General features: G+C 46.0%; 1 protein-coding gene across 2 annotated transcripts in view; it reads right to left on the bottom strand.

Moving 5' to 3' along the window:
* Positions 1-24,631, bottom strand: part of ZC3H6 (zinc finger CCCH-type containing 6) — a 92,236-nt gene that overhangs the window by 29,778 nt on the left and 37,827 nt on the right. For both annotated transcript variants that reach the window (XM_074989230.1, XM_074989229.1), the window contains one exon: positions 20,442-20,697. In XM_074989230.1, coding sequence (XP_074845331.1) covers positions 20,442-20,697 — 256 coding nt within the window. The remainder of the gene's footprint in view (positions 1-20,441; positions 20,698-24,631) is intronic.

Genomic DNA, 24,631 nt, shown 5'->3' with positions numbered 1-24,631 from the left:
GCCAGGCCCCCCAAGCATTTCCACTCCCGAGGCCATAACTTGGGTAGCAGCATTCACCGTCCAGTGTCGCCTGAAGTGGTGCTGCGGATATAAGTTTGTTTTCCTCCACAACTGCCATAAATTCCAGCTTGGTTTCAGTAGGAACTAACTCCAAGAATTGGGACAGGGAGCCGGCAGTGTTATATGCATATCTGCTGACCAATGCCTGCTGGCTAGTAATTCTCAGTTGTAAACACCCTGTTCAATACATTTTCCTGCCATAGAGGTCCAGGCGTTTCACCTCTCAGTTCCTTGGTGAGGGTCGTTAATCCCTGTCTCTCCCTGTAGTTTGCCATGTTGACCACTAACTAGGAAGTTGTGGAGAGAGTGGGTAAAAGAATGTTCATTCCCCTGGGAAGGGACAAAATAATACCTTTCTTTTTTAGCTCGCTGTGGGAAAGGCTGAGACTGGAGTTTGCCACAGTGCCTTTGGGATATTAGCAATAGTTTTAATCGGGGGGACGCTAACCTGGTGGGGAGTGAGGACAAGATGTCTTTGACTGTGTCCACCTCATCTTTAATCTCCTTTGCTTGAACCGCAAGGCCTTGGGCCACTTGGCGTAAGAGCTGTTGAAATGCCCAGCCATCCTCCAAGACTGGGGATGCTGAGGACTTCACAACCGCCTCGTCGGGAGAAGAGGAGGAGACGCCCACCAGATCAGTCTGCAACGGCAAGGTGGAAAAACCCAAGTCCCCCACCTGAAGTCCCAATGCTATCTGTGGTATCTAGAGCACAGTGCTTGAAAACAATGGCAACACTAGGCACTGGTGCTGATGGCTCTGAGGTCATCTCTTGTTGCAGCAGCACTTGGCCCTGCATCTGACTCAATGGCACTGACATCAGTGGCACTGAGGTGGGAGGAAGCAAATCACTTGAGGCAGTGCTGACGCCTGCGCCAATGGCATCTGAGCCAGTGAACCCAATGGTGCTGAAGAGAAAGCCTCTGACTGGTAGGAGGGCCCCTGGGCTTGGTCCCTTGCAAGGGTGCCTAACAATACTGACGGTGCTGCATGCAGCACGGGGACTTCCCAGGTACACGGATACAAAAGGTGCCCTAGAAGGCAGTCCTGTAACTGCCCCTGTGTTTCACGAAAATACCCTTGGGCCCCAAAGGGCCACTGTGTCACTCCTTGCACAGTTGGCAGCTACCTATTATCATCTGAACACCGACTCTGGTGGCTACAATGGGACACTGACCAGGTACTCCCACTCCTTGCCAAGCTCGAGTAGTAGAAATCTGATTCTGATGCTGACAAGTCCAATGCAGAAGACCAAGGTGGCGCGATAGGTCCCGCTGCCTGTGTCGATGTCTGTTGGGCCAGTGCCAAAGGAGCTATCTGCAGCAGAGTTACTGTAGGTGCTGGAGGTGGATGAAACTGTCAGGCACCAGGATGGAAGATGACGCTGACAACAATGGCATCTGGGTGATCCCTTGGCTCGGCATCAGCCCCACAGGACAGCAGGCAAGTGGGCATAGACTGCCTCCCACCAGATCTGTGCACCCACCTTGGAGGTCAGGGTCCCGGCACTGTGATCTGTAAAAGGCCCTGTGTTGCCCTAAATGCCTCTGGCTTCGTGGACAGTTTGGGTGAGTGTGGGCTCCTGCCTCACAATAGGATGCATACAGGTGCCTCTTGAATATGCCTCTGGCATGGTGGAGCAGGCACCTTCGGTCCCCCACAGTGCTTCAACAAGGTGGGAGAGCGACCCCTCTCATGCTGCTTCTATTTGTGAGGCACCAGGAATTGACTCTCATGTCATTTGGCAAGATGAGGCACTGGCCCTTGCTCATGGCACCATGAATCTTTAGATTGCACCAAGCACAATGACGGCACTGGTATGCTCCACACAGAAAAGGCCCCACTGCATACCCCAGAGAGGGAAACGTATGGTTGCACAGCCACCTCCAACAGGAGAACCTTAAGTTTTTGCACTCTGTCCGTCAAAGTCCTAGGCTTAAATATTTTGCAGATCAAGCAGCAGTCTCCTTGATGGCCTTTACCCCAACACCGGAGACAAATAGAGTGTGGGTCACTTCTAGGCATATGCTTACCACACTGTGAGTACCGATTAACACAGCTACCTCTCTGTTTCTAGTCACTTTAAATCCCATAGAGCCAGGCATTTCCTGGCGCCGAAGCACCGAAGCACCATAACTCCCATCTCAGCTCTTTCAAAGAATAAATCTCTAACAATCTAAATTACTAAGAACTATTTACAACTAATTAGAACTATTTACACTATAAACAAAAGGCTGCCAGCAACAATAAACTATGAGAAGAGGAGCTCCAGCAAGCCACAACGTGGAGAGTAGGAACTGAGCAGCAGGCAGTGCATATATTGGTTGCCATATCGGCACCACCCCAGGGGAAGCCACTTGAACTCAATGACTACTGGCTAGGGCAAAATATTTTCCGGCAACTGGCCATGTGCCAGTACACACACAGTTTGGAATGCATACTGGTAATCACTTGGAGAAGAATCAAACTTTACAAATAGGGAAAAAGGAAAATGTTGCTTGAGGATTTCAGACTGACAAGGTTATTTACTCTCTATATTTTGACATATGTTAATCTGTATTTGCTATGAACCTTCAATTTTATGACTCTCAATGTCTACTGTCATCATATTATTGTCTGACACCTTCCCAATTTCTAGCCTCTATTAAAATTGGTAATGATTAAAAATGCTTTAAACTATTCAATATTGTTTGTCAAAATTATAAAAAATAAAAACTGAATATTGTCAAGCCTAATATAGAGTAGAAGTGATCCCAGAAAACACCAACAGAGGAAGGTAATTTATAAAGGGTAAGTGCCTAATTCTCTGGGAGACCGAGTGCTCCTATGAAGTACCATGAACCCTAACCATCCACTTGAGGCAGAGCCTGAAATTACTGGGTGAAATCATTTGGGGTGTGCTATGCAAAAAAGTTAGACAAAATCTTTTTGGTTTCTTATTCTGTACTCAAACATCTGTAAATTCACTTCAACTGTTTCAGAACTTCACAGGAATCACTCTGCAATCCAGAAAAACCTTGAACTATGTTTCTATTATTTAGCTTGAAAAATGAAAACATATAAATGTTTCAGCATACTGCTGTCTGAAAGTGAATACATTTCTTTGAAAATTCACAGAAATAGCTAATCTTTTAATTCTGGCTGTTTTAGGTCACTTGTAATATCATCCTGACACAAAAGTTTTACCACCATTTATTTTGATTGCACAGCTTTCAAAAGCCAGTTTTGCAAACACATATTAAGTGAAAGTGGTATAAAAGTAATTCTTATGACTACTCTGTGACAATGGAAGGTAAGAAAGATTGAAGAAAAAAAGAGTAGTAAGTATTTAACAAATATATGTACACACACATTGAGGTGAAGGAGGGGAAAGAAGGACATAGGAGGTAAAGAATGACAGCAGTGAAGATGGGTATAGCTGAAAGAAGGTGGAAAAGCATATATGCATTTATTTTATATTTATGACACAGAAGTAGGATGTACACAGCATATACTAGGAACGGGGTGTGTGTGTGTGAACGGTGATCCCAAAACACAACATGGCACACTGCGTACAGAAGACACAACCAGAAGCCTTAAGATAATGCACTGGGCCAAGAAAGGCCAACATTGCAAATCCAGCATACATGCGTATCTTGTGGAATAGGGGCAGCAGGCTCTTTTTGCTGTTGGACAAGATGCTGTTCTGGTTCATACTTGAGCGCTCATAAGCAACACAGTTCAATGACTGAGAGAGAGAACCTATTGCTCAGTGTGTCTGAAGTGAGACATGGTCAGAGGTTTGTGTGTATTAAATAAGACCTGAATAAGATTCCAGGTTAACTCTGCGGTAAAATATACCTTTACCAATAAACATAAGTCCTTTTTACCTTTTGGCAGTATCTGCCTGCTTTTATCTTGCTATTCAATAACTGCTATGTTTACATTTTAACATTAGAACAATTATCCGTTTTCATTATTTAAGTTTATCTGATTACTTCTTTCATACCACTTCCTTCACCTTCAGACATGTTGAGTGAGAAAAAGATACTGATAATGGCAATCGCCAAATATTAAATCACCAAACGTACATGATACTGATTACCAACTTTCAATCTTACTATAGCTAGACTAAGAAACCATTATTGGTAAATTCAACACCGTGAAAACTGAGAAATATCCTAGTAGTCTGTTTTATGCGGAACTGTCTTATCAGAAGCCTTACTTACCTTCTTTAAGTTTCCTACATTCTAGTTTAATTCCACTGCTGCCCCTCCACCAAAAGTCTCCAACCTCCAGAGTTTACTTCAACTGCTCACCATGTTTGCCTTTCATCTATCAGTAATTCTACTCTATTCTGTTTTTTTTTAGGTTTTTAGACAGTTTTATAATGTTTTGATGTTTCCTAAAAGGCACAACAAGAAACTAGTTATTTACCAGTAACTCTTACTTTTTAAGAGTATTCTCAGTTGTAACATACTGCCACTCCTGGCACTTAGCTCTGAAGACTCTAGAGAGCTGTGTCCACTACGACCAATTTGCCACCATCCCCACATTCTTGTGGAGGATTCCATAGGGATAAAACAAGACTGGTTTTAACTGTCCTTACGTTATTTTCTTAATTTCAAAATTCTTTATTCAAAAGGTGAGGTGACATTCTTGGAAGAAAGAAAGGTTACTCACCGTAGTAACGGTGGTTCTTCGAGATGTGTCCCCGTGGGTGCTCCACATTAGGTGTCGGGCTTGCCCGGCGCCGCAGATCAGATCTTCCAAGCAGTTTCTGCTGGACCGCGCATGTGCCGGTGCGCGCCGCTCCCTTGCGCGCTCCTGGCCACTTGCGCGATCTGGTCCCCGCCAGTTCCTTGACCAACTGCCTCGGATGCTCCTGAAAAACACTAAACAGAGATCCGAAGCGGGGAGGATGGGCGGGTAGTGGAGCACCCACGGGGACACATCTCAAAGAACCACTGTTACTACGGTGAGTAACCTTTCTTTCTTCTTCAACTGTCCCCGTGGGTGCTCCACATTAGGTGACTACCCAGCAGTAACCCAAGATAGGAGGTGGGTAATCGGATTATGTGCAGTTTGTCCCCGAGAGGACCGCTGTCGAGAGACGGGTATCCTCTTGGAATACCCTGTGAAGGGCAAAATGTTTGGCGAAGGTGTCATTCTTATGTTCTTAGGATGACCAGGTCGCCGCTCTGCAAATGTCTTTTAGCGCAATGCCCTTGAAAAAGGCTGTTGATGCTGCCACCGCCCTAGTGGAACAAGCCCTGGGCGTGGCCAGTAAAGGAGTCTTTTTGAGTTCGTAGCACATTTTTATGCAGGATACGATGTGCTTCGAGATTCTCAGCGAAGAGAGACCTTCTCCTTTCGATTTGGGAGCGAGAGAGACTAGGAGGCTATCCGTTTTCCGGAAAGACTTGGTCCTGTCTATATAGAAGGCTAGCGCCCTCCTCACGTCCAGGAGGTGTAGGCGCGCCTCTTTGTGAAAGTTATGAGGCTTTGGATAAAACGAGGGTAAAACAATAGGTTTGTTAATATGAAACTCAGAAGAAACTTTAGGAACAAAGGCTGGATGCAGCCGTATGGTTACCGCCTCCTTGGAAAAAACAGTGCAGGGTGGCGTTGCCATAACTGCCGCAAGCTCGCTCACCCTGCGAGCTGACGTGATTGCGAGAAGAAAGGTTGTCTTTATCGTAAGGAGGAGGAGGGAAACCGTGGCCAAAGGCTCGAACGGCGGTCCCGTTAGTGCATTAAGCACCAGGTCCAAGTTCCACGAAGGTGGAAGCGGTTTCCGAGGGGGGTATAGGTTTACCAACCCTTTGAGGAACCTGGTAACCATGGGATGGGCGAACACCGTGTGCCCTTCCTCTTCGTGTCTGAATGCCGAAATGGCGGCAAGGTGGACCTTTAACGAGGATAGTGAGAGTCCTCCTCTCTTGAGGTCCAGTAAATACTCTAATATTACAGGTATAGGCACCGAAAGGGGGGCTAGCTGTTTGGTAGAACACCATGCCATGAAGCGAGTCCATTTCTGCTTGTAGGTCTTCCTGGTGGAAGTCCTCCTGCTACTTTCTAGGACTTGTTGCACTTCCTCCGTACATGTGCTCTCTAGGGAGCTGAGCCATGGATTAACCACGTTTGTAGTCGCAGGCCTTGGGGGTACGGATGCACTATGGACCCCTGGGCTTGCGTGAGCAGATCCGGCGCCACCGGAAGGGGCATCGGTGGACGGTCCGACATGCGCAGGTGTAGGGGGAACCATTGCTGTCGATCCCACGTTGGGACTATCAGGATCATTCGGGCTCCTTCCCTCCTGGCTTTTTGCAAGACTTTGTGGATCAGCACTGTGGGAGGAAAAGCGTAAAGCAGGGGGCCCCTCCAGAAGATCGCGAATGCGTCCCCCAGGGACCCCCGTCCCAGTCCTGCCCTGGAGCAGAATCGTGGGCACTTCTTGTTGTGTTGAGTAGCAAACAGGTCTACCTGGGGAAAACCCCATGCGTGAAAAATCAGTCGTAGCAGATCGGGACGGATCTGCCACTTGTGCGTGAGTGCAAAACGCCTGCTCAGCTGGTCTGCCCTCACACTGTGAGCGCCTCGTAAGTACGAGGCTTTCAAGGTTATATTGTTGGCGATGCACCAGTTCCACAACCGGACTGCTTCCACACATAAGGCATGGGACCGAGCTCCTCCTTACCGATTTATATAAAACATGGTGGAGGTATTGTCTGTACTGATCCCGACTACTTTGCCTTGTATATGGTCTCGAAAGTGTCTGCAGGCATTGAACACTGCTCTGAGCTCCAGTATATTTATGTGCAGTGACTGCTCCGTGGAGGACCACAGACCTTGCGTCACCTCTTCGCCCATGTGTGCTCCCCACCCTATGAGGGAGGCATCTGTAGTAAGAAAAACCGATATTTGTGGTTGGTGGAAGGGTACCCCTGTTAGCAAGTTCTTGGGGTTTACCCACCATTGCAGGGATTTGCGCACCTCTGTTGTGGGCGACACCACCCTGTGAACGGTGTGTGCTGCCGGTTTGTATACGCTCGCCAGCCAGTGCTGCATGCTGCACATGTGTAACCTGGCGTTCTGTACTACGAACGTCGCTGCTGCCATGTGGCCCAGCACCTGTAAGCACGTCAGAACTGGCACCGTAGGGCTGAAGGTGATGACTTGCACGAGGGAGCCGATGGCCCGAAAGCATGTCTCTGGTAGATACACTCTCGCTGTAATAGAATTAATGCATGCCCCTATGAACTCTATGTCCTGTGTGGGGTCTATCTTTGATTTTGGCAGATTGATAACCAGGCCGAGCGAAGAGAACGTGCCTGCTGTGACGCGTATCATGCGTAGTACCTCCTCCTTCGAGGCCCCTTTGAGTAGGCAGTCGTCCAGATACGGGAATATAAATACCCCCTGTCTGTGCAGGTAGGCTGACACCACTGCCAAGGTCTTGGTGAAGACTCTGGGGGCCGAGGAGAGGCCAAACGGTAGGACCTTGTATTGAAAATGTTCTTTGCCTACCATGAACCGGAGGAATCGTCGGTGAGCCGGATGGATAGTTATGTGAAAACACGTGTCTTGTAAGTCGAGGGCTGCGAACCAATCTCCATCATCTAGTGCCGTAAGGATGGAGGCGACTGTGATCATCCAAAAGCGTTGCTTGCGCAGGTACCGGTTGAGGCCTCGAAGATCTAAGATGGGCCTCCAGCCTCCTGTCTTTTTCTCCGTGAGGAAGTATCTCGAGCAGAACCCTTTCCCTTGCAGTTGCTCTGGCACTCTTTCCACTGCCCCTATGAGCATGAGATGGTCTACCTCCTGCTTGAGCTTCGCTACGTGGGAGGCCTCCTGGAGGTGGGGCCTGGGTGGAGGTCGTGGCGGTGGGAGCGACTGGAAGGGGATGGTGTACCCCATGGCTATGATCTCCAGCACCCATTTGTCTGTGGTGATCCTTTGCCACTGGGCGTAGAATGGTCGGAGGCGATGGTGGAATAACCGCTTCGGATGACCTTGTGCGATGGTAGTGATGGTGCAGCCCTGGATCTGTGTGTCAAACTTGTGGCCTTTGGCCCTGCCCCGAGGACGCACGGCTCTGTTGGGAACGTCGCCTGGGAATTCTGTACTGTTGGTGCTGTTGATGTCGCCCTTGCTCGTAACCCCTGTGGTACTGGGGACGCTGTTGCTGGTACTGGTACTGTCTTTGTTGAGGGTAGTACTTTTTCTTTCTGTATGGAGGGGTGTAAATCCCCAGGGTCCTAAGTGTGGCTCTTGAATCTTTACTGGAATGAAGGACCGAGTCAGTTGATTCAGCGAACAGCTTCTGCGAGTCGAAGGGAAGATCGACTATCTTTGCTTGCAGATCCCTTGGTATACCCGAAGTCTGGAGCCAGGACTCCCTTCGCATCACCACTGCCGTAGCTGTGGAGCGTGCTGCTGTGTCCACAACATCCAGGGCGATCTGAACTCCCGTCCTTGAGGCCATGTAGCCTTCTTGCACGATGGCCTTGAGCACCGGTTTCTTGTCCTCTGGAAGCGAGTCCATGAGGGAGGTTAACCTAGTGTAGTTGTCGAAACTGTGGTTCGCTAGATGCGCTGCGTAATTTGCCATTCGCAACAGTAGTGTGGAGGAGGAGTAAACCTTTCTGCCGAACAGCTCTAGCTTCTTGGCATCTTTGTCTGTTCCCCGTCTTGAATTGAGATGTCTTTGATCTTTGTTGCGACGACTCTACCACCAAGGAATTTGGTTGTGGGTGGCTGAACAGGAACTCCATGCCCTTCGCCGGCATGAAGTATTTCTTGTCCGCTCTCTTGTGGACAGGCGGAATAGTCGCAGGGGTCTGCCATATCATAGTGGCGTACTACAAGATTGTTTCGTCAAGCGGTATTGCTATTTTGGAGGAGGCCGGAGGTCTCAGATTTTTGAGGAGCTTATGGTGTTTCTCTTGCACCTCTGCTGTCTGGATGCCTTGCGTGAAGGCCACCCTTTTAAACAGCACTGGAAACTGTTTGAGATCGTCCGGAGGATGGACGTCCCCCGGGGCCGTAGCCTCGTCCGGGGAGGAGAGCGAGGAACCACTAGGATACGCCTCTCTGGACCCTTCCGGTTCCTGTTGGTGATGGTACATCCGCTCGCTGGAAGCTTGCAAGGGAAAATCTCGGGGTTCCATAACCAGTTCCCCCTGAGATACTTGAGTCTCTGTCCCCGTTCGCGATTGCCCTCGGGGATACGGAACCGTCTGTGGGGATCTTTCCCTGGTACACTGCCGGTGGTGTCTATGCCCTGCATGATAGGGACGACCATGGCAGCACGGGCACTGTTCTTGGGAAGGTGACCTGGACCACTCCCTTGGTGCATACCCCCTGCATCTGGGGGAGCGAGATCGTCGAGAGACCTGGGACACTGGAGAGAGCGATTTGTGATAGTACTCCAGCGGCTCAAACCCCAAGAAGGGTGAAGGTGGTCCCAGCGAGGGCGAGGCTGGTTGTAAATATGGAGACGGGGGCTCCGGGTAGGCTAGCGGGGACCCCTGCCTTCTAGTTGGAGTCTGCAGCATGAGCGGAGGGCTGAGAGAAAGCAACTCTGCAGCCCTGTCTGGAGAGGGGCTGTGGTGCCTTGTTTTCTGTGCAGCCTTCCCCCTCCCTTGAGGGGGTGGCTCCGCCCCCTGACGTGCAGGGGATCTCGGCCCCGTCTGCGCCGCGCTTGGCACGCTCATGGGCGGTGCCGCACGGGCGGTGCCCTACGGTGCCTGCAGGCTGCGTGCCTGCGTGCTCTGCACCGCCGGTTCCCCGGGGGTCGGTGCCACTGCCTGCGGTGCCGCCGCTTGTTTAGCCGACGCCCTGCCTGCGGTGCGGGGCGGGTGTTTGATCTTCGGAGGCTGAGCCGCCTCCACGTGGCTCTCCGTGCCGCCGCCGATCAGCTGTTGCTGCGGCTGGGGGCTGTGTGCTCCTCCCGTCCCGCTCGCTGTTGCTGCTGGCAGGGATCGGGTTGGGGAGACTTTCCTCCGTTTTTGCGCTGATGGGGTGAGGGAGGCAGCTTTCTTTTTATGGGCCCCGGAGGGTCCCTCCTGCTGCGGCCGCTCCGGCACGTCTGGCTGGAGGGCGTTGTCGAATAGCAGCATTTTAAGCCGCATCTCCCTGTCCTTCCTTGCTCTGGCTGTTAATTTTGCACAGAAGGAGCATTTCTGCGTGACATGGGACTCCCCAAGGCACCTTATACAGTGACTGTGCCCATCAGACGCTGGCATTGTCTCTCGGCAAGACTCACATTTCTTAAATCCTGAAGAGGACATTGTTGGTGAGTCTTTTAGCTGTTAATGGGGTACTTAGCACCTTCTCTGTGCTGTTTTCCCCCTCTCGGATAGCCTGCCGCGGCAGGAGGGCTAATGGCCCTAGGCTCCTGGCCTCCGGTGCTCCGCTTGTTACTAGGACTGGACTGAATTCCGTCCCGCTTGTTGTTTCTTGTTTGTTTTTTTTTTTTGAAAATAACAACTGGCTACCTTAACAATAGACTAAGAACTTGAAAACTTTAAAGAAAAACAGCTAAAACCATTGAATACGCTAACTTGGCCGTAGCCTAGTCGGATTCCATCTGCAGCCGACAGCAGTTAAGAGGAACTGGTGGGGACCGGATCGCGCACGTGGCCAGGAGCATGCAAGGGAGCGGCACGCACTGGCGCATGCGCGGTCCAGCAGAAACTGCTTGGAAGATCCGATTTGCAGCGCCGGGCAAGCCCAACACCTAATGTGGAGCACCCACGGGGACACTCGAAGAAGAACAACAGATACTGCTAAACCCCTTTCTTTGTTTAGTGTCCCCTGCACATTCCTTGTGAAAAATTAAGGTGATCTGAGGAGTTTCAGGTGAGCAAAGATGGCAAAACTGCTAAAATGAGCATCATCTCTGGAAGAGAGTTCAAGAAGATATCAAAAGTACTCACAATTACACTCCCCCAGACCAGACCCTCCCCACCAGTGACGTGTGGGGTGGGGAGAGCGTGTGTCTTCAAATAACAGCAACCTCAATCAAAACAAAACAGAACAAAACCAAAACAAAACCCTGAGGACCTATGATATTTGCTGCCTTTGGATTAAATTCATTTACACAGGTGAGTGAACACCCAGTGAGTTGTAACAAAGCATCTAGAAGAAACCTGTGGAAATACAAACAAGTTACCAGCCTGTATAAGATGGATACAGGTGATTAGAGGCTGGAAATGAAGATAATCACATTGACAGAATCCTATTTCCCATATGGATGACAGTTTAAAAAGGACTGGCCACGTGGCCTGTTTTTCACTAAGTTTATATGCACCTCTTTGCAGATGTACGGTACTGATCATACTCTGGCAAACAGCAGACAAGATATTCCAAGCGCTTTGTGAAAAAAGGTTTAAATCCCAAAGCAAAAAAAGATATAGACGCACTACACAGAAACTTGCCCAGGGCAGCTGAATGAGTAAGTCTACTACACTCTACACTAAGAAATCCAGTTTCCTCTGTTGCAGACATGAAGGCAGAGCACTTATTATAAGGTACACTTATGACTCATCAAGCAGTGCTTCCATGCATTAGGCTATCACAAGGTCCGTGAAGAATGCTACTCCAAGCACGAAGGTAGAATCTGAATTCAGAACCTATGAAGCCTATAGATTCAAACAGAGTTCTTAATATTCAAAGTGTTACAGGCTGTGTCTAGCCTGCAGGTAATTGTCGGCAAAAGACACGCACACACTGGGACAAACGTCAGGAAAACCCCCTCTGTCAAAATTTTGAGGAGTAAAGGGACTTCAAAGTACTGGCGGGTGAGCCACAGCTAGACATGAACCTGCACTTTGAAGTTTAAAACTTTGAAGTTGCCATGGTAGGGCTGGAATTTGCTTAATGAAGTGCTGCATATGCAGCGCAGCACTTCATTAATAAACTCCCCACACCCTACTTACCATCCTCCCTTCGAAGTAGGGAGGTAGTGTAGACAAGCCCTAGCAGTATAACTACCAAAACTAAAGCATTTGCCTCTTGCACACATGCATGCCCACCATGCATCATACCTCATTGACTGAATTCTCATTCCCCTTCTTACCCTCCATTTCCCTATCCCTAACATACTATGTCAATGTACCCCACAAAAGAGACCTCAGTTTCAACATTTGTTTAAAAACATGGTATACATATAACAAATAAGAGTTTTCAAGACTTGTAGGCTCCTAACCAAACCAAACAAATGCTCTTGTATAATCCTTCTCATCCACCGATATTTATCATCATCACTGACATGTCGAAATTTAGACTGCAAGATCTTCATGACAAGGACTATTTCTTATCTGTTGGTAAAACTGTTTCATGTTTATGCCAGTGGAAATAAAACAAGAAATGTCCACTTTTTAGACATACAACCTGTATGATGGAAAAAATACCAGCCTTGGGCAACATAAAACAGTAAGGCCAACTTTTCATGTAACATATATTAACCACTATTTTCTACTTAATTGGGCAAGAACTGCTTATGACATCAGCAAAACAATGGGACTCAAGCGCCCACAACCTGCTAACTGAGGGAATCATACTGGAGGTACCAGTACTACGCATTCCTGAAATTTGTGAAACCTGAAAAGACTATACATTGAGAATATTCAATACAACTGCATTTTCATTTTGGATTTGGGGATTTTAAATAATTGACAGGTCAATCAAAGCCTGTGGGTGGACACTTTATAGTGATTTAAACTAAAAGTAAATGCCAAATGAAATAATTGCAACAATAGTGAAAAGATAATTTTATTAATTAGATGACGCCAGTGCTTTACAATCAGGTTATTTTCATTAGCAAATTGTCCCTTGCTATCCTGTGAAACACAGACCCCTCTAAGTGAGGAATGGATATTCTCAGGCTTCTCATCCTCCCCCTCCACTTGCCTTTCTTCTCACCATAACTACCTACTCCCTTCCCTCCTTCATTGACAAACCCCCAAGATTAATTTCTTAAAGGACCAGTACATTATATCAATACCACACATAAGTTATCAAGTATATTGTTTTAAGTATGGTTCCAATATTTATTTTCCAGGAGTATTCAATAAAAATTTGAACATATAAATCTTTTTGAAAACAATGAACAAAAAGGGGCATGAACATGGCTAAGGGGCATGAACATGGCTACATGAACATGGTTAAATGTATTTACATGCCTACATACACCTAAACAAAGGAGGCACCACACTGCTGGCACTTACCATTAAAAAGTTGTAGAACAGTTTTTAAACTAAGAAATGGGGGAAGCCGATTAGTGCAGAGGAGCACGTGGACTGGACAGAGACTTCTCTTAGAGGAGAGTCTATTGGTAGAAATTGTCTAGGTTTTAGTCAGGAGGAGAGGATGGAAGAGGATAAAATATGGGCCAGATCAGAAGAGAAACAATCACATGAAAAAGAATCAGGAAAGGATGGACAAAAAAATATTGACAAGCTTTTAAAGTGCTTATACACAAATGCTAGAAGTCTAAATAATAAGATGGGTGACTAGAGTGCCTTGTATTAGAGGAGGATATTGATATAATAGGCATCACAGCAACCTGGTGGAATGAGGATAATCTATGGGACGCAATCATACCATGGTATAAAACATACTGGAAGGACAGAACAGGTTGTGCAGGTGGGGGAGTGGCACTATAGGTGAAAGAAAATGGAGAAACAAATGAAGTAAAAATCTTAAATGAATCAAAAGGTTCCACAGAATCTCTATGGATAGAAATTCCACGCTCTGATACGCATATAGCAGTAGGGACAGACTATCTACCACCTGACCAGGACAGTGATAGTGACTATGAAATGCTCATGGAGATAAGGGAGGCAATCAAAATAAAAAAACCTCAATAATAGCAGGTGATGTCAATTATCCCCATATTGACTGCGTACATGTTACCTCAGGAAGAGATGCAGAGATAAAATTTCGTGATACCTTAAATGACTGCTTCTTGGAGCTGCTGGTACAGTAACTCACAAGAGAGAGGCAATTATTGATTTACTTCTGAGTGGCATGCAGGATCTGGTTCAAGAGGTAACTTGTAAAAGCACCGCTTGGAAATAGTGATTATAATATAACAACATTTAACATTCCTGGGGTGGGAAGAACATCTCAGCAGCCCAACACTATGGCATTTAATTTCAGAAAATGGAAGTATGTCAAAATAAGAAGGCTAGATAAATGGAAATTAAAAGGTACAATGAAGAGGCCCAAGTTAAATGTATAGCCCAAACTGAAAAACACAGTAAAAGACCCTATAAAAAGCCACCATGGCTTAATAACCACAGAAAAGAAGCAGAGAGAGATAAAAAGTCATCTTTTAAAAAATGGGATTCAAATCCTTGTGAGGAAAATAGAAAGGAGAACAAACACTGCCAAATTAAATGTAAAAGTACAATAAGAAAAAACAAAAGAGTTTGAAGACCAGCTAGCCAAAAACTCAAAATGCTATACCAAAATTTTTTTTTCAAGTACATCAGAAGCAGAAAGTCTGCTAAACAACCAGTGGAGCCCCCAGATGATCGAGATACAAAAGAAGCACTCAAAGGCTGTCTACACTATCAGATAAATTTGTATGTAAGGCAGTTACCTTGATACTACCACATGACTATCTTCACTTTAAATACCATTTAGGGAGTGCTCAATTTAGGGAGTATTAATTTTAAGATTACAATATTGTTGTTACCTGACAGGTACAGCATCAAGCATCGCATTCAGAAGTTCGATTAAAGACCAGCGGGGAAGTGCCACATTTTAAAATCAAATGTATTAGCCCCAGAGGTGTCTCGTATGTAACCCACAATACCCCTCAGTGCTCCACTCTGGCCGCTGCTCTCCAAGTGCTCCAGAATTAGATAACAGGAAGATCATGAATTTCAAAGCGGGAGCAGCAAGCCTGTGGCTGTGGGCTCATGTTCATCTGAGAGACTGAGAAATGTCTGTCTTTCTTTGATATTAGCGCTGTGAGCGGATCTACCAATTACAAATATCTCCTACAGTGAATTTGTGGTTTTGTCTCTACACCTGATTTTTTCCCCCTGCGCTGCGTGGCACCACCTGCTGCCGTGCTGTACCATGTGGTAACACAGTTGTTGTGGGGATTGTACTTGCATAAGAGACCAAGAAGCTTCTTCTCAGCAGCTTACACTGTGTGCAAACCCCACTCCCTTCCCCACAAGTGCCACATAGTCCGAGTCCTTCCCGCACTCAGCCACATCATGTGCGTAGCCCGACACCAAATAAAAGGACGTGCCTGCTGTTCAGTGATGACCATGCTGCCAGGAAGCACCAAGTCCTGGCTTGCGTGCATTTAGGGCTCCAATGACAGGAAAGAACTTCATGGGCTTGTGTAGCCAGACAGAATCCCCCTGCTCTACTCCATCTTGCCCCTCTTAGGTTCTTCAGAGAAAAAAGGGCCAAAGGAAACAGCCCAGTCTTGGAATGCCTGACAGCACAGATGCGCTAATCTCAAGCACAGTCTTTGATGCCTCAGAGCACAGAGGTACTGCCTCATCATGACCCTGAATGGACTGAAACCAGACAACAAAAGGGCCAGCAGACGACCAGGGCCTCAGGCTGCCCTTGGCTAGTACCAGTGATTGATACGCCTACACATCGTCCCAGGAGAGGAATCTCACGCCCATAAGAAAAGAATGCCTAAATTATCTCCACCTCACAGGTGTGAATTAAGTCTCAAACTCCCCTGTGAGAACTAGCGTCACGAGACGATCTAACACAATTGGCATCTTTAAGATAAGGAAGAGTGTATGTGACCCAAGGGGTATAAAGAAGGGTCCGGCAGCCCACTCTAATTGAGCTCCAATTACCTATACCTGCTGGTCAGGAAGGTCTTTGCCTCCCAAGGTCCCAGGGGACGCCCTCCTTGTACTCTTCTTCCCGAGGGATTGAGTGACAGACGCTGGCCACGCCAAAGTCGGGTAACGCAGGGGTGAGAATAAGACCTGCTATGTGTTTTGCTTTTGCGCGCATTTAATAACAGATCTATGAATCAAAGTACTTTGTTATATGCTAGCTGCTTGTAACTAAAGTAGTAAAATATAAGCCTTGTAACCATAAAAGTTAAGCTTTCTTATTAAATAAATAATAACTGTTCAAGTTTTAGCCTGACTCCTCCTGTTACTGTGCAAACCGAACACAAATAAAGAACCCCAGCTGGTTTCGACTGTATTAGCGTGGTCACTGGTGAGGCCTACTGAGAGCTGAGCGCTGGGTTGTGCCGCATCCATGGGGCAGACTCTTGGGGCAGCTGTCAGCCTCCCTGGCTGCCCGCTGCAAAGGGACTTTTCCTCTCCTAGCAGTCAAAGACTCGGGCAAAGGAAGCTCTCAGTACAACATTTGGGGCATCTGTCAGCCTCCCTCTGCCCACTGTGAAGGGGGCTGTCTGTCCTAGCAGTTAAAGACTCGGATGAAGTGAGGGCACACGTGATATCTCACCAGGCCATCAGCTAACAGCCTGCTGTCGATGGGGGGTGAGGGGGTGTCGATCTCCCCCAGTGGCTGAGATAGTTGTGGGAAATCTCCCCTTGGGGGCTAAGATAGTCAGTGGGGGTGGACCACTTCAACTGGCTCCCCACTAATGCACCCCCATGCCCTAGCAAGGGACCAGCGGTGCTTGCTGCCACAGGGGTAAGTCTCCCCTGGTGGCTAATATTGTCAGGGGACTACTTCAATATTCCAACTAGCTCTGCAGCTGCAGACCACAGCGCCCCCCACAATATTTTTGGGAGTGTGCTGTCCATTGCAGACACCTGCTGGTTTGATGTTTCTGTTATAAAATCTTTTTGCTAACATTTCCTACCTGTCTTCATGCATTGACCCCCTCAGAAACACAGGGGGGAGGGCTAGCTGAGATTCCTGTTTCAATTGTAAGTTCATTGTATGATATTACCCGTGTTTGCAATGTCTGTGTAGTGAAGAGGAAAATCAAAAAATCTTTTTTTCTAGACTTTTCTATCCTCTGTCTTCTAACTTTGAGAATACAATAGGGGTCCCTGTATAATTTTCAGGGATCGGACGCAATCACGGGAGGGGGGACACTCAGTGGATGGCCAGCTGAGAATTCAGCTACAGAAGAAAGATATTTCTGTAAACTTTTTTGCCATCTCTGTGGATGCCCTACTTTTCCTTCCTTCCAAAGGGAAAAATGGACGTTTGCTTACCACAGGAGGGGAATGACGAAAATGAAATGTGGGAAGATGATCTCAAAGACCAGTGAGCTTACCCAGAATGCTAAGGAGATGAGGGAAATATGGGGTAGGTTCCCACAATACACTACTGCAACAGTCTATGTTTGCCAATTTAGTGTGGCAGTAATAAGTCGACTTTGTGAGCAGCATGTGGGGAGGTCAGGATTGTCAAATTCGAACTCGAAATTCAAAAATTACAAAATCAATATTAATGAATTCGAATTTATCTTGCATCGTGGAGAAACTTCTTTGCTTCAGTCTTCATGACTGAGGATGTTAGGAAGATTCCCACACCTGAGCTGTTCTTTATAGGTGACAAATCTAGGAAATCGTCCAAGATTCAGGTGTCGTTAGAGGTAGTCTAGGAACTGATTGATAAACTTAACAGTAACAAGTCACAGGGACCAGATGGCATTCACCCAAGAGTTCTGAAAGAACTCAGATGTGAAATTGGGAAGTGTTAATTGTGGTTTGTAACCTATCCTTTAAATCAGCCTCTGTACCCAATGACTGGGAGATAGCTAATGTAACACCAATATTTAAAAAGGGCTCTGAGGCGAGCCTGGCAATTACAGAACAGTAAGTCTAATATCGGCATCTGGCAAATTAGCTGAAACCATAGTGAAGAATAAAATTGTCAGATACATAGAAGAAAATAATTTGTTGGGCAAAAGTCAAAATGGTTTCTGTAAAGGGAAATCATGCCTTACTGTTCCATTAGAGTTCTCTGAAGGGGTCAACAAATGCGGATAAGGGGGATCCAGTACATATAGCGTACGTGGATTTCCAGAAAGCCTTTGACAAGGTCCCTCACCAAAGGCTCTTATGTAAATTAAGTTGCCATGGGACAAGAGGGAACATCCTTTCATGGACTGAGAACTGGTTAAAAGGCAGGAAACAGATGATAGGAATAAATGGTAAATTTTCAGAATCGAGAGGAGTAACTTGTGGCGTGTCCCAAAGGTCAGTCCTACAACCAATCCTATTCAACTTCTTCATAAATGATCTGGAGAAAGGAGTAAACTGTGAGGTGGCAAAGTCTGCAGACGATACTAAACTGCTCAAGATAGTTAAGACCAAAACAGACTGTGAAGAACTTCAAAAAGATCTCACAAAACTGAATGGGCAATGAAATGGCAAATGCAATTTAATGTGGATAAACGTAAAGTAATGCACATTGGAAAAAATAACCCCAACTATACATACAGTATGATGGGGGCTAATTTAGCTACAACTAATCAGGAAAGAGATCTTGGAATCATCATGGATAGCTCTCTGAAAACATCCAAGCAGTGTCCAGTGGCAGTCAAAAAAGTAAACAAGATATTAGGAAACATTAAAAAAGTGAAAGAGAAGAAGACAGAGAACATCTTATTGCCCTTATATAAAGCCATGGTATGCCCACATCTTGAATACCACACACAGATGTGGTCTCCTCATCTCAAAAAAGATATATTGGTGTAGGGCAAAAATTCCTGGCATTAGAAAAGGTTCAGAAAAGGGCAACTAAAATTTGGAACAGGTCCCATATGAAGACATTAAAGAGACTAGGACTTTTCAGCTTAGAAAAGAGGAGACTAAGTGGGCATATGATAGAGGTATATAAAATTATGAGTGGTATGGAGAAAGTGAACAAGGAAAATTTACTTGTTCCCATAATATCAGAACTAGAGGACACCAAATGAAATTAATGAGCAGCAGGTTTAAAACCAGTAAAAGGAAGTTCTTCACAAAGTGCACAGTCAACCTGCACAACTCCTTGCCAGAGGAGGCGGTGAAGGCAAGGACTGTAACAGGGTTTAAAAAAGAACTAGATAAATTCATGAAGGTTAGGTCCATTAACGGCAAATTAGCGAGGATGGGTAAGAAATGGCATCCCTAGCCTCTGTTTGTCAGAGGCTGGAGATGGATGGCAGGAGAGATTGCTTGATCGTTACCTGTTCATTCCACTCCCTCTGGGGCATCTGGCATTGGCCACTGTCTGCAGACAGGATACTGGGCTGGATGGACCTTTGGCTTGACCCAGTATGGCTGTTCTTATATTCTTAAGCAAAATTCTATTAGGTGCCAATCTGCACGTTTAGGAGCTTAAATGCCATTACAAACCTGGGCCTAAATCAAAAAATACTCTGTAAGTCACACATTTGCAGTTTTTCCCACCCAGCTCTTTGTACAATATTCTCATCCCATAGAAAATAATTCTAAGCAATATTATTGCTCAAATTCTTACACAATTGAGAAGTTTTAGCTTTTTTAAAAAAATTACACGATTCATTCCAAAACATGAAATATTAACATGGATATGCAGGACCAACTGTGTGTAATTTTTATGTTGATAGTCAAATATAATACTTGCTGATTTGAATTCACTAGCTTTACATAAGAGGCAGAGGGCTGACAGATTTGTCACACCCCTGGGAAAGTTGGGAGGTGGCTCTGTGATCATGGAACCGGTGGGGCTGGGGCAGCCAGTCCTCAGCACTGCCAGGAGAGTGGGAGTGGCAGCTGGGAACCCTGGGCTCTTTTGATTCATCATGCCCTCAGGCAGTTGTCCCCTTTCCTCCCCGCCATTGGCAGGCCTGACAAGAGGAGAAGAGTTACAGCCAGCATTTAAAGTAAAAAGAAAAGCATTTAATTATTAGCATGACACTCCATAGATGTCCTTTGGTACAAAAACCACCAACACCCATCTGCTCTTTGTACAGCGCCTGTGGTTGGATAGCAGAAGCCAGATGCACTGAGGGGGAAAGCAAGACAAGAAAAAGCAACTCAGGTCTAGCAAGAGAAAGATTAAAAACCAAGAGAAGCTGGGGGGGGGGCAGGAAACAACATCAGTGGATCCTATCTTCCATTGATAGGAAATACTGCCCCAAGAAAAACACTTTAGGTTTTAGAAAACAGCAGGAGTTAAAGGAGACTGTTGAAAAATTGGACTACTGAAAAATTGGGTATGATGTATAATGTGAAGTGCTATCGTGTCTATAAATCGGTCCTAGGATATGAGAAAGACAAGAAAGATGAGGTAAAATCTTTTACTGGATCTAGTTGTTTCTGAAAGAGACAACGTTGTAAAAGCTCTTTCCTAACCTACCTTACATACTTTTTTCCAACTTTAATAGGATGTCATCCCATTCTGAAATGAACTAAATAAACTGTCAAACCAGACCTTACCTTTCTGGATCCCTTTCATCCCCTGTTTCTTCACTGGTTCTTTAGGAAATGAAGCTCCCAAATCAGTATTTGATGTTTCTTTTGCTTTTCTATATTGTTTTAACTGATCAGCAAAATCCTCTTCTTTTTCTTCCTCATTATAATTACCAAAATTGTCATCACTGTAATTAGTATATTCATCATAGTCCTTATTTTTTAATTTCTTATTATGTTGTGCCTTCTGTGAAGCCATGTAGTTTCCCGATAAATGCCCATGCTGCATGAAAGGGATAGTGGCAATCAGAATCAATTTAATATTTCACGTTCCCAAATTCTCTCTTGCCTCCATTTTATTAAGATGATTATTTCTACACAATTGTTTTACTGTCAAGAATTTCACTACATTCATGATTTGCACAAGCAAAACTCATTGTTGTAAAACCCAATTTAATGACTCATTAGCAAAATTACCGTTAGACTAGAGATGTTCATTATACACCCTTTACACCTTCATCAGAACTTCTATATGAAACTCTGTCTGAAACTGAGTAATAGACTAAATGTATATTAGTCTAATCTGTTTCTGCAGTTCCTTTCTTACATTGCATTATCACGGTAAGGATATTCCTTTAAACATAAGGTAAAAGTCATGGAAATATGTTGTTTGACATACAGTTTTGGAAAAAAGAATTTCATGAAAAATGTAGCATCTAAAGTGATTTGGTGATGTACTTTCCCACTATCTCAAATATACTTTAGATTTATCAGTATAAATACATTTGCTACCATACAGTATTTTTAGCTATGACTAAATTACTCAAAAATAAGTTACGTATAAATGATCATCAAATTAGCTTAAAGAAAGATAGATTATGGACTATTTCTGATAAATTAAATTTTTGTGACACTGAATTAACATGGAACAGGCATGTACATATTTTTTAAAATTTTTGTTGTAATTACAAAAGCAGCAGAAGCATGGAAAAAGTGAGAGGATGCCTCATATACTGATCAATAAAGATTAGATACAAAAAGTAAAACACAATTTTTACAGCTACTGCTATGATTGAACCAAACATATCAATATAATCATAATTACAGATGTATTTTAGAATCTGATAGAAAAGGAGAAATGTGATATTCCAATATAAAAACTGTTAATAGAGAAACATCTCTACAGGGAAATCTAGAAAATTCAAGTAAAATCACATTTCTTAACTTTTAAATGGTTTTAATAGCATGATGACTTTGATACAAACAAGTGGGTGTGTCTGTCAGTGTAGCAGACAAGGTGATACCAACTAGAAAGAAGTAGCCACTCTTCTTCTACTTTCTATAAGCATGCTCTTAAACTGATGTCTAGATTACTAAATATATAAATAAATTAGCTTTCTGTGCGCTCGCTTCTCCTCTGCTAGCTGTCTGATCTTCATCTCGCCCTTCTGAAGGCCCTTGTGTAACCCCTGCCTCCATCTGCTGCAGTCATCTGCTAGTTCTTCCCAGTTGTCCAGCTCGATGTCTACCTCCCTGAGGTCTCTCTTGCAGACATCTTTGTAGCGCAACTGGGGAGTCCGGGAGGTCTTTTGCCAGAGGCTAGCTCACCATACAGGATGTCTTTTGGAATCCTTCCATCACTCATCCTGTGGACGTGGCCAAGCCAGCGGAGCCGACGCTGCCTGAGGAGGGTATGCATAGTTGGGATTCCAGCTTGCTTGAGGACGGCGGTGTTGGTCACTCTGTCCTTCCATGATATTCCAAGGATGCGCCTGAGGCAGCGCAAGTGGAAGACGTTCAGTCTCTTTTCCTGGCGGGCATACAGGGTCCAAGTCTCGCTGCCATAAAGGAGGGTGCTGAGGATGCAGGCTCTGTAGACTTGCCTTTTGGTGTGAGTGTACAGCTTGTTGTTATTCCACACTCTCTTGCTGAGTCTGGACAGAGTTGCGGCCGCTTTTCTGATCCTCCTATTTACCTCAGTGTCCAATGACAGGGTGTCAGTTGGTAGACCCGAGGTAAACGAACTCATGGATGACCTCTAACGTATAGTTGTCAATGCTGATTGATGGGGATTCAGCAACATCCTGACCGAGTACATTCGTCTTCTTTAGGCTGATGGTAAGCCCAAAGTCCTTGCGCGCTTTGGAGAACTGATCCAGCAGTTTTTGAAGCTGGTCTTCTGTGTGAGACACTACAGCAGCATCGTCTGCGAACTGCATGTCTCTGATGAGGACTTCTCGCACCTTAGACTTAGCTTTCAGCCTTGCAAGGTTAAACAGTTTCCCATCAGATCTTGTGTGCAGCAAGATGCCCTCTGTTGAAGATCCAAAGGCATGCTTCAGGAGGAGAGCGAACAAGATCCCGAACAGTGTCGGAGGAAGCACGCATCCTTGTTTGACGCCGCTCCTGATTCTGAAAGCATCCGATAATGCGCCCTCATATTGGATGGTTCCTCTCATGTCTTCGTGGAACGACTGGATCATCTTGAGTAACCATGGAGGACAGCCTATCTTGTGGAGCAGTTTGAACAGACCATCCCTGCTGACCAAGTCAAAGGCCTTGGTCAGGTCAATGAAGGCTATGTAGAGTGGCTTCCTCTGCTCCCTGCACTTCTCCTGCAGCTGCCTTAGAAAGAAGACCATGTCAACGGTAGACCTCTCTGCGCGGAATCCGCACTGCGATTCGGGGTACACCCTCTCAGCAATCTTCTGGAGTCTGCCAAGGACAACACGAGCGAACAGTTTACCAGTGACGCTTAGGAGGGAGATTCCACGGTAGTTGTTGCAGTCGCTTCTGTCTCCTTTGTTCTTATACAACGTTAGCGTTGCGCATATCCTGTGGAACCTCACCCTCTTTCCAGCACAGGCACAGTAGCTCATGTAGGGGTTCCAGGAGTGTGTCCGCGGCACATTTGATTACCTCTGGTGGTATACCATCCCGACCAGGGGCCTTTCCTGCTGCAATGCTGTCGATGGCTCTCTTCAGTTCATCCACAGTTGGTTCTTGATCCAGTTCATCCATTACTGGAAGGAGCTCGATGGCACCGAGGGCTGCGTCAACCACAACATTCTCGCATGAGTACAGCTCGGAGTAGTGCTCAACCCAGCGCTCCATCTGTTTGGCTTTGTCAGCGATGACTTCACCAGATTTGGATTTCAGAGGTGCCATCTTGTTTTGGGTGGGTCCTAATGCCTTCTTCATACCCTCGTACATTCCTCTGGAGATTACCAAAGTCGGCACAGGTCTGGATGCTGCTGCATAGCTGGAGCCAGTGGTTGTTGGCACAGCGCCTGGCTGTCTGCTGTACTGTTCTTCTGGCCTCTCTAAGTGCTTGCTGGGTACTCTGACTTGGTGAGCGTTTGTACTCCAGGACTGCAGCGCGCTTCTTTTCAATGACTGGAATAATCTCATCGGAGTTAGCTTTGAACCAGTCGTTTGTGTTTCTAGCTCTTCTTCCAAACACCGACAAGGCCGTGTTGTAAACTGTATCCCTCAGATGTTGCCATTTGGATGTCGCATCGGCGCCCCCAGGGCCGCTGCGCAGATTTTCCTGGAGGGTCTCTCTCAACTTTTCAGCTTTCTCCGAGTTTGCCGTCTTTCTGGCATCAATGCGGGGCCTTCCAGCAGGTTTAGAGCGGTACAGCTTCTTGGGTCTCAGCTTGAGCTTGGAGCAAACTAGCGAGTGATCTGTATCACAGTCAGTACTATGATAGCTGTGTGTCAGAAGGACGTTTTTGAGGTTATTACGCCTAGTGATGACCACATCTAGTTGATGCCAGTGCTTCGAGCGTGGGTGTCTGCACGACACTCTGTGCTGTGGCTTCGTTCGGAAGAATGTGTTTGTGATGCACAGATTGTGGTACATGCACAGTTCAAGGAGACGCTGTCCATCGTCATTCATTTTTCCCACACCGAAGGGTCCTATGCAGGAAGGCCATGAGGCCCAATCAGCTCCAACTCTTGCATTGAAGTCACCCAAGATGTACATTTGTTCACGAGCAGGTATTTGTGCTTCAGCAGCACTAAGCACGTCATAAGCACAATAAGGACTTGCCAGACACCCACTACATCTGCAAGAGATGCAGCAAGGACTGTCACTCTCGTGTGGGTCTTCATAGTCACGACAGACGCTGTAAATGAAGTCCTCAATTGAAACTTTAAAGGGCGCGATCCATAGTCTATGCAGACTGAAGGATGCCTACTACTAAATAAATTAG

Source organism: Carettochelys insculpta, chromosome 3 (genome assembly GCF_033958435.1).
Source record: "Carettochelys insculpta isolate YL-2023 chromosome 3, ASM3395843v1, whole genome shotgun sequence".
Taxonomy (NCBI): Eukaryota; Metazoa; Chordata; order Testudines; family Carettochelyidae; genus Carettochelys; species Carettochelys insculpta.
This window is presented reverse-complemented; position numbering and strand designations above follow the sequence as displayed.